Source organism: Trachypithecus francoisi, unplaced genomic scaffold (assembly GCF_009764315.1).
Source record: "Trachypithecus francoisi isolate TF-2019V2 unplaced genomic scaffold, Tfra_2.0 Lachesis_group0, whole genome shotgun sequence".
Classification (NCBI taxonomy): domain Eukaryota; kingdom Metazoa; phylum Chordata; class Mammalia; order Primates; family Cercopithecidae; genus Trachypithecus; species Trachypithecus francoisi.
Window position 1 is genome coordinate 6217856 of NW_022681453.1, and position 15067 is coordinate 6232922.

The following is a 15067-nucleotide window of genomic DNA, read 5'->3' on the forward strand; positions in this document are numbered from 1 at the left end:
AAGTCATAGAAAACTTATAAAATTATGTAAGAAAAATGGTTTTAAATTGTATCAGCAACCTCTTATTAAAAAACAATGAACAATTCCTTGATTACCTAAAAGATGCTGGTTCCCGCTTTGAACCATCAGCAGCTGTCCCTGGGCTGGACCTACAGGTGAATTCTGACCACTGAGGGCCCATAATCATGAACCCTCCCTCAACGCCAGGACTTCTCTCCTCTCTGGGCCAGCCAGAAAAACTTCACCATCCAACCCTGCTAACGCACCTTCACCAGTGCCCACCGCAGATATAGGTGCCAGAATGGGTAGACTGTAACTGAAAAAATTTGTTACCAGCCCTTCTGCATTGCTTTTTCCTAAAAAGCAGTTTTTAGTTTTTTGTTGTTGTTGTTGTTGTTGTTCTTGTGCTTGTTTGTTTGTTTGTTTGTTGATGTTGTTTTTGAGACAGAGTTTCACTCTTGTCACCCAGGCTGGAGTGCAATGGTGTGATCTCGGCTCACTACAACCTCCGCCCCCAGGTTCAATTGATTCTCCTCCCTCAGCCTCCCAAGTAGCTGGGATTACAGGTGCCTGCCACCACACCCAGCTGAATTTTGTATTTTTAATAAAGACAGGGTTTCACCATGTTGAGCAGGCTGGTCTCAAACTCCTGACCTCAAGTGATCCATCCACCTCAGCCTCCCAAAGTGTTGGGATTATAGGCGTGAGCCACCATGCCCGGCAGTGCTTTCTTTCTTTTTTTTTTCTAAGTATGTTTTTCCTCTCACTCTCATTCAGGTATTATGCCAGGTTCACTTTGGCCCTTAGGGAAAAATGTTTGAAAAAGCTAAGATTTTTGTGTAAGTCTGGGCCCTTTCCTCAATGTCTTGGAAAAATACTAAAGATGGCCAAGTAAATACACACAGACAAATCAACAAAATCATTACCATCTTGGTGAAGATATTTCTAGGGATTATTATGTACTGTAATAAAAAATAAATATTTTGCCTCCATGCCGAGTTCATGGCATACAGCTCCTAAACCCTCAGAATCTCAGACTTATGGATGTCTTTTATATGCTAATGAGATGACTGGTGGCAGGGACCCCTAGATTTCTTGAGGATTGGGGCTGGTCACAGGAAAGACCAAGGCATGATTACACTGTTGGAACTTTCAGCCCTATTCTCTATCTTACCCTATAACTCACCCACCCCCAGTCTCTGGGGAGGGGAGAGGGACTGAAGATCGAGTTAACCACCAATGGTAATCATTTAATCAATCACGCCTGAATAATGAAACCATCCTAATAACCCCTAAAATTCCAAGAACTTCCAGATTGGTGAACACATTGAGGTGCTGAGAGTACAGCATCCCTAGAAAGAGCACAGAAGCTCTGAGCCCTTTCTCTCATACCTTGCTCTGTGCATCTCTTCTACTGGGGTGTTTCTGAGTTGTGTCCTTTCTAATAAATCCAATAATAATAAGTTAAAGTGTTTTCCTGAGTCCTATGAGTCATTCCAATGAATTATTGAACCATGGGGGTGGGGTAGTGCCGGAACCTTTGTAGCCAAGCTGAACAGAAGTGTGAGTAAGCTGGAGACCCCATACTTCTCACTGGCATCTGAACTGGGGGCAGTCTGTGGAGTCTGGGCCTTATTCCAGGTCGTCAGTGTTAGGATTGAATTGAACTGTAGGACACCCAGTTGGTGGCTAGAGGGTTGGAGAATTAGTTGGTATGGCAAAAAACCCCACACACTGGATGTCAAAAGTGTGGTAAGTAAATAATTCCTTTTATCCTTGCTTTTTTAAGAAAAGAATTAATACTAACACCGTGTGTTATAAAAATGGATAGTGGTTGCTGAATAAAAATTAAAATAGCTGTAGGCCAGCTCAATATTAGAAGATAAATAAGGGAAGATAAATGCATGCTACTTTCATATAATTACTCAGCACCTCAGTGAACATCAGAAAGCTATTTCTGCAGTTTATTTGTAGGTGCTTATCCTAGCTAACGCACTGTTAGCCCTCAGAGGAAATCCAAAATTATACCACACATGGCCCCTGCTTTAAAGGAAGTAATTTTAATGACCCACAAAGTGGTTTATAAACCCTGCTATAAAAGATACTTGGGTCTATATTAATATCATTTCATAGAAAACCTCTTTCTTCCAACATCTTAAAATTCAGAAAGATATTTCTTGCTATACTGATTTTTTAAAAATTAACAAAACCATGAGTTTATGCAGTCCATGTGAAATGTTCCTATTCTGCAATTTCAGTAGAAACATATCAGCACATGTAAATTTTTTAGAAAATATCTGGCACACATTTCATGTGAAAGCCATACACTGGAAGAATTTCTAGAAAAGAATATGGTACATGAGCATAAAAACTGCTTTTTATTCTTTGAACCCTTAAAAAAGCATTTTTAATACAATGTTCACATAAACACTGCTGTTTCTAAACTTCTGGCAGAACAATCTGTAGAAGGAATTTCAAAGACCTATGCCTGTAGTAGATATTCAGTAAATACTTGTTAAATGACCAATGAAAAAAATTATTAGGCAAAGTTTTCGCTTCTGAGTGAGAGGCAGTTAAATAGAGAATAACACTGTTCTGAAGAGTATATATGACCAGCATCTAATGCAATGATTTCTATTCCTTTAGGAGAAAAATCAGCACTGAAATTGAATTCCCTGAGAAACTGGAAGAAACCAAGCTCATAGTAGCTGAAAATGAAGACCATGAAAAACTCCAAGTTAAAATCCAGGCTTTTGAAGACAAGATAAATGCAGAGAGCAATACCCCTGGCTCTATCAGAAGATATAGTCTGGGCCAAGTTTCTAAAAAAGAAGGAAAAAACATTAGATTTAACAGGTATAACTCTTGTTTGGTTTGTTTTTTAAATGATACACTTAATGTTAGCTATTAGCTTTGTTATCACTCTGTTACGGGGTGTTTTTTATATATCTTCTACCTATAGCCACCTGAAGTGCTGTCCTTACTTGAATGAAATGTTATCCACAATGCTCTTATTATCCAAAGAAGTTCACTATTTTAAATGGGTACTATGAATGGAAAAAAAACCTATTGCTTAATTTTTAAAGCAATTCTTAAATATAAGTATGCCATATGGAAAATACTGTCTCTTGATTTCTAATGAAAAATCAAAAGCAAAGGTAGACAACGACGAAAAATATGCAAGTCTATCATTTTGCAGCCAGTTTTGCCATGAAATTGATTTTTAAACCTTTGTGTTTGGAGGTGACTTAGATTTTCAAAGGTTTGGTTTATTACATCATTTGTTGGTGATGTACATTTATCAGGCCCGTTACTAGTTTCACACTCCAGAGGAAGTAACTTTTTGTCCCAATATTATTATTATTTCTTTTCCTTGGCAGTGAATGGTAACACAACTTCTCTAACTTTCCCTTTGTTTGAACTCTAGGTCAAAAAGTTTGGCTTTGCACACCGTGCTCACAAAGGGTGTGGGTTCAGATGATGGTGAAGATGAAAACAGGGGAGATATACCAGCCAGCATCTCTCTTTCAGAAATAAGCCCACTTAGCCAAGGAAATGACAAGCTGCCCTTTAAGACAGACACTGAGAGATCACAGCTGGGAGAGTCTTCAGTTTCATACCCAAATATTATACATAAAGACTCAGAGAATTTGCCAGAAACTGTTAAAGAAAACTTCCAGGAAGAAACTCCAGAGACAACTGCAAGTCCTATAGAATACCAAGATAAGCTCTACTTGCACTTAAAACAAAACCTCAGCAAAGTGAAAGCATATGCCATGGAAATTGGAAAGAAGATTCCAGTCCCTGATCAGTGTACCATTGAAGGTAAGTGTTGTGTACTTCCCAAACCGGAGAAACTTCAGGAGTCACTGCAAATAAACAAACAAAAAGCTCAAATCATGTAAATTAGCATACTCTTTTCTGGATCTTTTGCAAAATAAAACTTTTTTAAAAAACACCTTACATTATGTTAGTTTCCCCACCCCACTCCACCCTACCCCCCGCCAAAAAAGGTTCATCATCTCCTTGATTCCCATTTAAATCTACTTGGGTGCACATAAGTCCACTGACTCTGATTTTTGCAAATCTCAAGATATATTATTTCTGGTTCCCTGTCCCCAGAATTCAGGAAAATCCTGGAAAGAGGTCTGTGACCCTGTAGCAAGCTCTGTGGTAGGGGTTCTGCCAGAGACATTTCCCAACCACATAATCATGCAAGAAACATTGAATCATGCAAGCACAACATTGAATATCAGCTTCCATTCAGCTACTGTGTTCCAGGCACTGTGTTAAAAGTACTCACGATTCAGCTATTAATCAAACAGATACAATTCCTGACCTCTTAGAGTTTAGAGTGTAGATGGTGACACACAACTTAGGATGAGACCATGTCCCCAAAAACCCATTATAAGTTGAAAATGCATCTAGTTTACCGAACATTACAGCTTAGCCTAGCTTACGTTAAAAACATGCCCAGAACACTTATACTAGCCTACATTAGGCAAAATTATCTAACACAAAGTGTATTTTATAATAAGCTGTTGAATATCTCATGTAATTTATTGAACGCTGTACTGAAAGTGAAAAATAGAACAGTCACATAGGCACTCGAGGTATGGTTTCTACTGAATGAGTATCACTTTCACACCATTGTAAAGTGGAAAAATGGTAAGTTCAACCATCTTATGTCAGGACCATCCGTACACAAAGAAAAGGGCACAACCATAGTCAGGAGGTGACTTAAGAGAGGGAATCCAGTGAGAGGTTGAGCTAGTCAGAAAACAAAGGGTAAAGCAAAAATTTTAAGTAGGATGTCAGGGGCCAGGACTTCCCTCTGGCACACAAATTAGGGTGGCACCAATAAAACTCAGTAAAGGCCGGGCGTGGTGGCTCACGCCTGTAATCCAAGCACTTTGGGAAGCTGAGGCAGGTGGATCGCCTGAGGTCAGGAGTTCAAGACCAGCCTGGCCAACATGATGAAACCCCATCTCTACTAAAAATACAACAATTAGCAGGCCATGGTGGCTGACGCCTATAATCCTAGCTACTCAGGAGGCTGAGGCAGGAGAATGGCTTGAGCCCGAGAGGTGGAGGTTGCAGTGAGCCGATATCGTGCCACTGCATTCCAGCCTGGGTGACTGAGCGGGACTCTGTCCCAAAAATAAAATAAAATAAATAAATAAATAAATAAAAGTAAAATTTTAAGCTATGACAAAATCAGTAACAGTGTCTTACTGAGCCATAGTGGAACCTAAGGCAAAAGGAATAATTAGTAATATCAATGCTATCCCTAATTACAATTTTGATATTTTGTTCATCGTACATTATTTGCGTTAATTTTAATTCTAAAAAATATTACGTATCTTGATTACTATATATTTCCAGCACTCCTTTACATTTTGTGCCCTAGTTCTTCCTGGCCCTGGGAAAGGAAATGTGTTTGAGACACAGGTCCTAAAATGCTACGGTGCTAGGGCAGACTCACTTTTCTGGTAGTGGGTTGAACAAGTTTGGATAGCTTTAAGGCAGTGTCAGGCTCATAATCTTTACAACAACAATTCTTAGGCAGCAACCATGTTCTTCTCTTGAGATATATGTGATGGTTCTAGCACTCTGGCAGGATCTGCCATCTTATAGGCTACAGCCCTCTTAGAAAGAGCCAGACAGCTAAGCCTCCAGAAAGAAACATAGCTGAAGAATAGCAAATCCAATTCATATTCACTTGCCCACTGGCTATCAGGTTTAGGTACTAGAAGAGCCCTTTTTCCCATATTCTACTTTCTAGCTCTTTTCCCACTTCAAATCAGAGGAAAGAGTGTGTTCTCATGTTAACAAAGGGAAAGGGGGATTCAAGTGTTTGCTGATAACATTATAATACTATTTTGCATGTCTGTATATAATCTGACACTTTCAAAAGTGTTTGCACTAATTTTATGAGCCTTCTTAAAACTCTTTTAAAGCCATTTTAATGGTGACAATAAAATATTGCTTATATTCAAATGTAAGTATTAGATAAGTATACCAGGGCTTGGAAATAGCTAAAATCAATAAAGTTCCATCAAAATAAACACTATACAATTGCCTACTTTGCTAATAATTTATGTATCTATTGCACAAGTTGGAGAATTTATTATAAGAGAGGTTAAGTGAATTCCCCAGTTTGACAGCGGGAGTCAATTGCAAAGATAAAAGTAAAATAGTGGGATTTTTCAAAGTTGATCTAAAGCATTAAAGGTTTACTATGCAATGAGTTTTAGTCTTGTGGAAATGTGTAAGAAAATCCTGCAGATTTACTTCAAATATCTGCTTGTCAAAAACAAATGATATTTCTTATTGCCTTGAGTTACTTTGGGAGTTAAAATTACAGATGGTCCTTGATTTATGGTGGTTTGGCTTAGGATTTTTTGACTATACAATGGTGCAAAAGCCATATACATTCAGTAGAAATCATACTTTGAATTTTGATTCAAAATTCTTCATAACAACTAACTTTATTATATAGGCTTTGTGTTAGATTGTTTTGCCCAACTGTAGGTTAATGTATGTATTCTGAGCACATTTGGGGTAGGCCAGGCTAAGCTATGATGTTCGGTAGGTTAAGTGTATTAAATGCATTTTTGACATAAGATTTTCAACTTACAATGGGGTTATGGGGACATAACCCCATCGTAAGTCAAAAAGCATCTGTAGTTTGACAATTAACTAGTTAACTTTGCTTTCTTTTTTCAAAAATATTGAATAAATTCATCATCTTTACTTGAAAAAAAAATTATACTTTCTTTTGATACTGATGTTTCCTACCAGGGATGACCTAGATGACCTAGAACTGAGTATGTATTTTTTTAGCTGACATTTTGGAATTCATTCATACTCTTGGAATTTCCTGGGCAATTCCTTGCACAGAGATATGTGTGAAGGATCGAAAATTTATATGACTCACTGGTAATACATCCGCTGAGAAAGAGTCCAGGCTGATTGTAGGGGACACATTGTTATTATTTCAGAAGTAGTGTAAATTATTCAGTGACACACCAGCAGTCATCTAGCTGACACAATTTTGCTTGTTATCATAAGATTGCTCAACAATATTACCTTTCTTTCCTTGAAAACTTATTCAAAAAGATTTAGGCTTAATTGTGTTATGTTTAATGTGTTGCTGGTATAAACGCAACATATTTGATCTTTCTTGATGAATTATGCATACTAGTCAAGAAGCAAAGAGAAGAAGCATAAAAACCACTTCTGAAACATTTAAAGTTAAAGGAACATATAGCCAGCAGGAAATAACAACAACGTGTTAAGAAAAACTTTGGACTGCTGTTACAAAGTACATATGCTAGGAACACGACAAAACAACCTTTGAAAGAAATTCTTCTGATGTTAGGTTGGTCCATATGAAAAAACTGACATTAGACTGCTTTGACGTACAAAAACATCACTTTCATATGGTTCCGCATAATACTTCAGTATAAACTATGTTAAATGAATAGAAACCTCACTGGTCACTGTATAGCAGAATTAGGTATGAGTTGAGTCAGGGTCACAAATAGCATTCATAACTCCAGTCAGTCATCTATTATTGCATTATATTGATCACACTGGGGACAGGCAATAGAGTATAAACAGATCAGTGAGAATCTATCATTGTGTCTGGAAAAAACGTCAAACCCCAAGTCTTATTAAGGTTGGGTCGGCAGTGTCATTTTGGGTATGAAACAGCCTGTTATTCCTAGGTCAGTAATTCACTTCTGAGCCCTGTAGGTCTCTAGTATTTGTGCAGGTTTACCAGCCACTTAAAGTTATATATTCATCAACAGAGCAATGGTCTAATATCACTGCCTGATTGTATTTATTTACAAGACTGGAAGAACTGAATTCATCTGCCAAAGGGCATTTTAAAAATCTGAATCATTGGTATTCATTCATGTGAACAAAACTGATTAGAGGTCAAAAAAACACACATATGATATTGTAAAAAAAATCCTTGGCAATTTGGCCCATAACTGAAGTTCTATAAAGAATGACATAAAAGCTTACAAGAACCCATCAATGTTACTTTGAAGTATTTCCTGATTGGGTGAAAATACATCCCATCTGTAGAGTGTATCAGCAAGGCTGACTTACAGAAAGCTAATTTTTAAGCTAGTAATGTAGTCCTTTCTTTACCCACACAAGTTGATTTTTCTCTGTCTCTTTTTGTTTTTCTTCTTTCTTTTTTTGAGACAAAGTCTCACTCTGTCACCAGGCTGGAGTGCTGTGGCACAATCTCGGCTCACTGCAACCTCCGACTCCTTGGTTCAAGCGATTCTCCTGCCTCAGCCTCCCGAGTAGCTAGGACTACAGGCACATGCCACTATGCCCAGCTAATTTTTGTATTTTTAGTAGAGAGGAAGTTTCACCATGTTGACCAGTATGGTCTCGATCTCCTGACCTCGTGATCCACCCATCTCAGCCTCCCAAAGAGATAAGTTGATTTTTCTTAAAATGAGATTAATTATTAATATCAATTAGTGGGTATTGTTTTCATGGTGAATGACAAATAAAGCTTCCTTACTGAAAATCTGCATGTAGTCAGGTCCACCTCGGTGTTAGGTGTGACTGTGGGGTGCTCACATCCTCCTGGCCCACTTGGTCCCATCTGGGGGATGTTGATTACGCTCATCCACTTAATGCTCCTGGGGAAGGTTTCTTTTTTATTTTTTAATGGATTAGTTTAATCATGGGATTAGGATAATTCCTCCATGAATTGAAGTTGTGAAATTTGAAGCCAGAGAAGAATGCTAAATCTTTTTCACACAATTTGAGAAAGAAAAACAGCAAATAGGAAAATGTTGCCAAATTCCCTGGAACCTCATTTCATTGAGGTGGTCTCTTGGGCCCCTGTTAGAAGGGCACTTATTAGGGAATACTTTTCTAGCTAACTTTTCTTGGTGCTTTGGGACTTTTCTTGGATTACCTTACTTACCTGCTCCCACCTCTCCAAAGAGTGAATTTTAGTTGACAAAGGCAGATGTAACAGCAACTGATTTCTATCTTTACTTCCTCCTGCCACACATATCCCAATCCCAGTCATCTGCAACAGCCTGTGAAACACATCCAAATAACAAGAAGAAATGAAGATTTACAAATCCTTTTGAAAAGACTCTCTGCAAACTACTCTAATGAGTTAACATCAGATCACTGCCCTTGCACATCCTCAGCCAAGAGTAGGTGCCAGAGTCAGGCGTGTAACCACAAATCACTGGGAAGGATGTTACCTACTTGCATCCATGACTTAACATGTTGCAAACTTCCAAAAGGAGACATAAGATAACTTTATTTCTCATTAATTATATTTTTAAAAGCTCTTCTTTAAAATAAAAAAAGTTTGGTTTCCCTTGCACCTTTAAATAAATAATTAAAGAAAAATGCTCTGACTGGATGCAGTGGCTCACGCCTATTATGTAATCCCAATACTTTGGGAGGCCAAGGCAGGTGGATCACCTGAGGCCAGGAGTTCAAGACCAGCCTGGCCAACATGGCAAAACCCTGTCTCTACTAAAAATACAAAAATTAGTCGGACATGGTAGCACACGCCTGTAGTCCCAGCTACTTGGGAGGCTGAGGCAGGAGAATCACTTGAACCTGGAAGGCGTAGGTTGCAGTGAGCCGAGATCATACCACTGCACTCCAGCCTGGGTGACACAGCAAGACTCCATTTCCAAAAAAAAAAAAAAAAAAGTTTCTTACAATGCAGTTGGACAAAGGAGTATGTTGTTTGTGCGCATCTCTGGTTAACCTGATATTTATCTACAGATGAGATGAATATTCATCTGACTAGAAAACAGTACAAAATAAAATTGGTTGAGCACATGCATACTCTTAGGACATTTTGTATGGAGATCCAGGAGCAGTTATCTGACTGAAAATGAAATCCGTCAGCTCAAACCTTGAAATGCCTAATTCCCTTAATATAGTATCCACCTTGGGTGTGTCTCTAATAGATTTAAAGGGACCTTGCTAACAAATAAACAGAGGTAAAAGTAAATACATAAATGGAGCAAAAATGCACAGAGCACATTTCAATATATTTCACCCTAAAAGTCAACACATTAAAAAAAAAAATGAAGAGGTGCAGGTGGTGTAAAAGCAGTTGTTTGCTGTGGCATATTTCATAGTCTTAAATATTTTTTGAAATGTATTATCATTAAGACAGAAGGGTATATAGCAATATACTTCTATATCCACAGTTAGTACTTTTATCTTTTTTTAAGGAAGTTTATACTCATAGATTATTATCAGTCATCCATTATTGTTGTTTGGGGGCTGTCTTTACTCCAAGGGATGGTGCAGCACAAAATGGTCCTGAGGCCCTGACAGTCCCCAGCAGAAGAGTACATTCCAATCCAGTTTGCCACAAACCAAATTTCAGTAAAGTGAATGTTATTTTTCCATTTACTTTCATTATGAAACTGGCAGTATATGCCCTGTAGGGAAACAGAGTGGTCCCTGGATGTCATCAAATCTCATTTAAAAACAGAGTAAACAGAGTAAATCCATATATTTTGAGCTCTGTTGGTGATGAAGAGTTGGTAGCCAGGAAACTGAAAAGAGATTATATCACTGGGTAAAGGTTTTTGATAAGACAGAGGAAAAGGTGGGGATGGAGGAGGGTAGATTATTTCCTCCTATTTGCTGCACAACCACCATCAAATTTCAGGTGATGGAGGATTTTTAAATGTTTTACCAGAATCATAGGCAATTACATAGTTAGCAATCAAGAGTCCAGGTGTTTGATAATTTGGTAGGAACTGATCTGTGTTACAGTTCATTTTCCGAGAGCTGCATATTTACCGCAGATGAGTCCAAAGCTGACAGAGCCTACTTGGAGTGAGGCAAAAAGAGCTGAGTAAAAGACAGCTAATTCCTGTGTCTACATTTTCGCCCTGTTCACATTAGGGACTGGTGAAAAATTATAAAACACAAGGGGCTTTTGTTGTTGTTTGTTTGTTTTGTTTTTCTTATAAAAAGATTCAGTTGGCCTGGTGTGGTGGCTCACGCCCATAATTCCAACACTAGGAGGCTGAGGTGGGTGAGTTGCTTGAGCCCAGGAGTTCACGACCAGCTTGGGCAGTATGGTGAAACCCCGTCTCTACAAAAAAATACAAAAGTAAGCCAGCCATGATGTGCACTTGTAGTCCCAGCTGCTTGGGAGGCTGAGGTAAGAGAATTGCTTGAGTCCAAGAGGTGGAGGCTGCAGTGAGCCGTGACTGTACCACTGCACTTCAGCCTGGGTGACAGAGAGACCCAGTCTCAAAAAAGAAAAAAAAAAGAGTCAGCAAACTTTTAAAGATAATCTGTTTTACAGAAAATAATCATTTTTCAGACGAAACTATCCACATCAATTATCCCACAGCCATTAAAATGTTACACTCGCATTAAAATAAGTCGCAAATGCAGGAAATGTAAAGCTGTCGAAGAAACTCTGAGAGTGTGATTCTGTTTCTCATGTAAAACTCTCTAGTTTATACATGTAAGTAAAAACTACTTTTTACAAATGATCACTTAAGTTTAGATGTTTGAAGAAATATTAATCTGGGAAGTAATGCCTTACTTACATAGCTAGGGATAATGACAGGTGACTGTGTCTCCCCAGTGCGATTTCTAAGCTTCAACACATGAGCATGTTGTCATCTGCTTAGCTAGTATTTGTGCTCAAAGCATCTGGTGTTGGGCCAGGGAGGGAGAAACTTAGCCAGCCACCCCTAGAGTTCCCTAGTCTCTCAAACTTGAGGCATTTGTTAGTGATGCCTGAAAGGTTCATTCTCTGGATATGCTTTGGAGACTTGTCTTGCAACAGTGGAGATTGCCATGCTCATTTATGCCTTCCTTCATTCATCAACCAACTCTTCTTGAGAACCTGCCAGTACCAGGCACACTGCTGTGGGCAGGGGATACAACTGTGTGCAGAATAGACATGGACTCTGCTTTCATGGAACTTACATAATATGTAGTTACAAAGTGAGATTAATTATCTGTGGAAAAGGAACCCGGTTCTGTCAGAACCTATCACATGGAATCTGCTCTAATCTAGGAGTCAAAGTAGCTTCCCTGGAGAAGGAACTCTTGAGAAATGTGAAGAGTAAGCAGAGGTGTGGGAGGTGAACATAACCATCTGTTCTGTGGAGAGAAAGAGCACTGCCTACTCCAGGGACTGGAAGTTGGCTCCCTGGGGAGCACTGAAGTGAAGTGAGGAGGAGGAGGATAGTTCAATGTAGGCAGGGATGTGGGGTCTATCCTAAGAGAAAAGTCAGATTGAAAACATTATCTCCCTGCCTGCAATGTGGAGATTAGTCTGTAGAGAGAGCTAGAGACTCCTTAGGAAGCAACTACCGTTCTACAGGTGAGAGATTAATTAATTCATTCATTCATTCACTCAACAAAAATTTGAGTCCCTACAGTGTGCTAGGCACTGAAGATATAGCAGCAAACAAAGCAAATCTCTCCCTTCTTGGAACTTATTTCATGGGATGATATGGACCAAGAACAAAAAGTATGTAGAAAGAATAATGCCAAGTAGTGATAGTTGTTATGAAACTTGTGGGAGATAAAGAATGGGATTACTATTTAGGTAGGGTAACTGGGGAAGGTCTCGCTACTGAAGTGATTTTGCAATGGAGACATGAATGAGAAGCAGCAAGGACAGCACAGTAAATACAAAGCCATGAGGCAGAAGGACACTTTATGTGTGGGACCCTAGATCAGGGTGGTTGGACTACAGGTGGTGAGAAGTGTTCACTCCAGATATATTTCAAAGGAAGGTTGTCAGCAGTGCTGGTGGGTTGGGCCTAATCACCCAATGGGTGGATGAGACAGATAAGACTAGAGAAAGAATGTGTGGGGAGATACAGATCAAGAGCTTGGTTTTAGATACATGAATTTTGAGACGACAGCTCTTTTTTTTTTTTTAATTAGTAAACTTTACTTTTTAGAGAAGTTTTAGATTCACAGCAAAATTGAATGGAAAGTATAGAGAATTCCCATTTACCCCCTGTGCCCCCACTACACACACAACTTCCCCCACCGTCAGCATCCCTCACCACAGCAATACATTCGTGCAATCGATGAACCCATAATGACACATTACCATCTAGAGTCCATAGTTTACACTGAGGTTCACTTTGGTATTGTACCTTTTATGGGTTTTGACAAATGTTTAATGGCATGTGTCCATTATTGTAGTTTCAAACAGAGCAATTTCACTGCCCTAAAAATCTTCCCTGTTCTGCTTCTTCATCTTATTCATTCATTCCACAAAATTTCTCAGTGCTTGCTACATACCAGCACCACTCCTGGGACTTGGAAAACATCAGTGATCAAAATAGGCAAATATTCTTGCCTTCATGGAGGCTATTCTAGTGGGAAAAGACATATGATAAATAATGGAAATGATAAATAAGTAAATATGTAGGATGTTACAAAGCCTTAAGTGCTATGATAAAAGAAAAAAAATAGAACCAGACAAGAAAAACCAGGAAAAAAAGGATTTACATATATGTGTATGTATGTACAAATTTGGAGGTAGGAGGGAAACTTCTAGAAGGATACATATCAAGCAACTATCACTGTTTTTCCCTGAAGAATTACATTGGGGCTGGGTGCAGTGGCTCATACCTGTAATCCCAACACTTTGGAGGACAAGGTGGGCAGATCGCCTGAGCTCAGGAGTTCGAGAAGAGCCTGGGCAAAATGGCAAAACTCCATCTCTACTAAAATATCCAGAAATTAGCCGGGAATGGTGGCATGCCTCTGGTCCCAGCTTCTCAGGAGACTGAGATAGGAGAATCACTTGAGCCCAGGAGGTGGAGGTTGAGCCAAGATCGTGCCACTGCCCTTCGGCCTGGGCAACAGAGCCAGATCCTGTCTCAAAACAATAAAAAGAAAAATAATCAGATTGGGGGTGCAGGTGGAGAAAAAAGAGAGAGGGAGGAGGAAATTTGAACATTTTAATGTAAATATTTCTGCAAGGTTTGGAAATTTTTAATAAGAATAATTGGCTTCAGTAATAGAGATGTGGGTAACTTGGAACTAGGTTATAACTCCAGATGCCCAGCATCCTGTCTAAATTGGGTTCCAGTCCCACCTCTGCTCTAGGGCAATTCTGATTCTTTGAACAGGTTACTTCATCTCCTTGGTCACCACTTCCTCACACTTATCCCAAGAGCATATTACAGGGCCATGAGTATGCAAGCTCTGCTCCCTACAGAGGCTCCAGAGACCCTTTTTTCTGCCCTTTACTTGCCCTGCAAACAGAACAACCCTGATGTAGTTGGTTTCGCACACTAGCCTTCCTGGTGGATGTTTAAACCAAGAATTCCACAGCTTAAAGAAACTTGAAAAGCACTGGGCTGGATAACTTTTAAGGTCCTTTATGCTCTAAATGCAATTAATCCCAAGTGTCTTATGGCAGAGCTGGCAAAGTGTAAAATGTTAGTTATTCAGCTTTGTTATCAGCCTCAAACAACTTTATTACTAATTTTGTATCTCCAATATAAAGTAAAACACAAAACTTTTCTTTCATATTAATTTCGTGTCCTTTCTCTAGACATCTGCATTCATCAGTTTACTACAGTTGAGAGAAAATAAGCCAGATTGTTCAATAGTTGTGAGGCTTGCCTCACTATTTGATTGGATTTATTCGTTAGTATGTATCAAGCAGCAGATAACCAACTATGATCAGCAAATTAATGCATTGCGTCTGTCCTGGCTGTTTCTATTCTAACAGTTTTGTTTACCTTACTCAATAGAAAGTAACCTATTTCAAACAGTACATGAGGCAGCCTATAAAAAAATATATAATAAAGCAAAAAGAATTTTTACTCAATGTAGGGGGGAAAGTAAACATAAAGAAAATGAATCCAGTAGTTGAGTTATTTTTCAGAAACTTATCCCTGGAAATATTCACGATTGCTAAATGTGGTTTGAAATTTACTTCTGAGCACCCTTGTGGTCATAGTAAGGAGGGCAACAATATTGGTTTAAAAATCTACAGTGTCCACAAACAAAAGTGTAGTAAGTGCTGCTGGGA

General features: G+C 38.9%; 1 protein-coding gene and 1 long non-coding RNA gene across 4 annotated transcripts in view; one reads left to right on the forward strand and one right to left on the reverse strand.

Annotated features, from left to right (window-relative positions):
• The window catches only part of VEPH1 (ventricular zone expressed PH domain containing 1), a 246767-nt gene that overhangs the window by 141362 nt on the left and 90338 nt on the right, over positions 1 to 15067 (forward strand). For all 3 annotated transcript variants that reach the window (XM_033203227.1, XM_033203224.1, XM_033203218.1), the window contains exons 8-9: positions 2647 to 2856; positions 3428 to 3825. In XM_033203227.1, coding sequence (XP_033059118.1) covers positions 2647 to 2856; positions 3428 to 3825 — 608 coding nt within the window. The remainder of the gene's footprint in view (positions 1 to 2646; positions 2857 to 3427; positions 3826 to 15067) is intronic.
• LOC117079435 overlaps positions 1 to 15067 on the reverse strand; it is a 100528-nt gene that overhangs the window by 17955 nt on the left and 67506 nt on the right. The gene's annotated exons all lie outside the window — the stretch shown is intronic.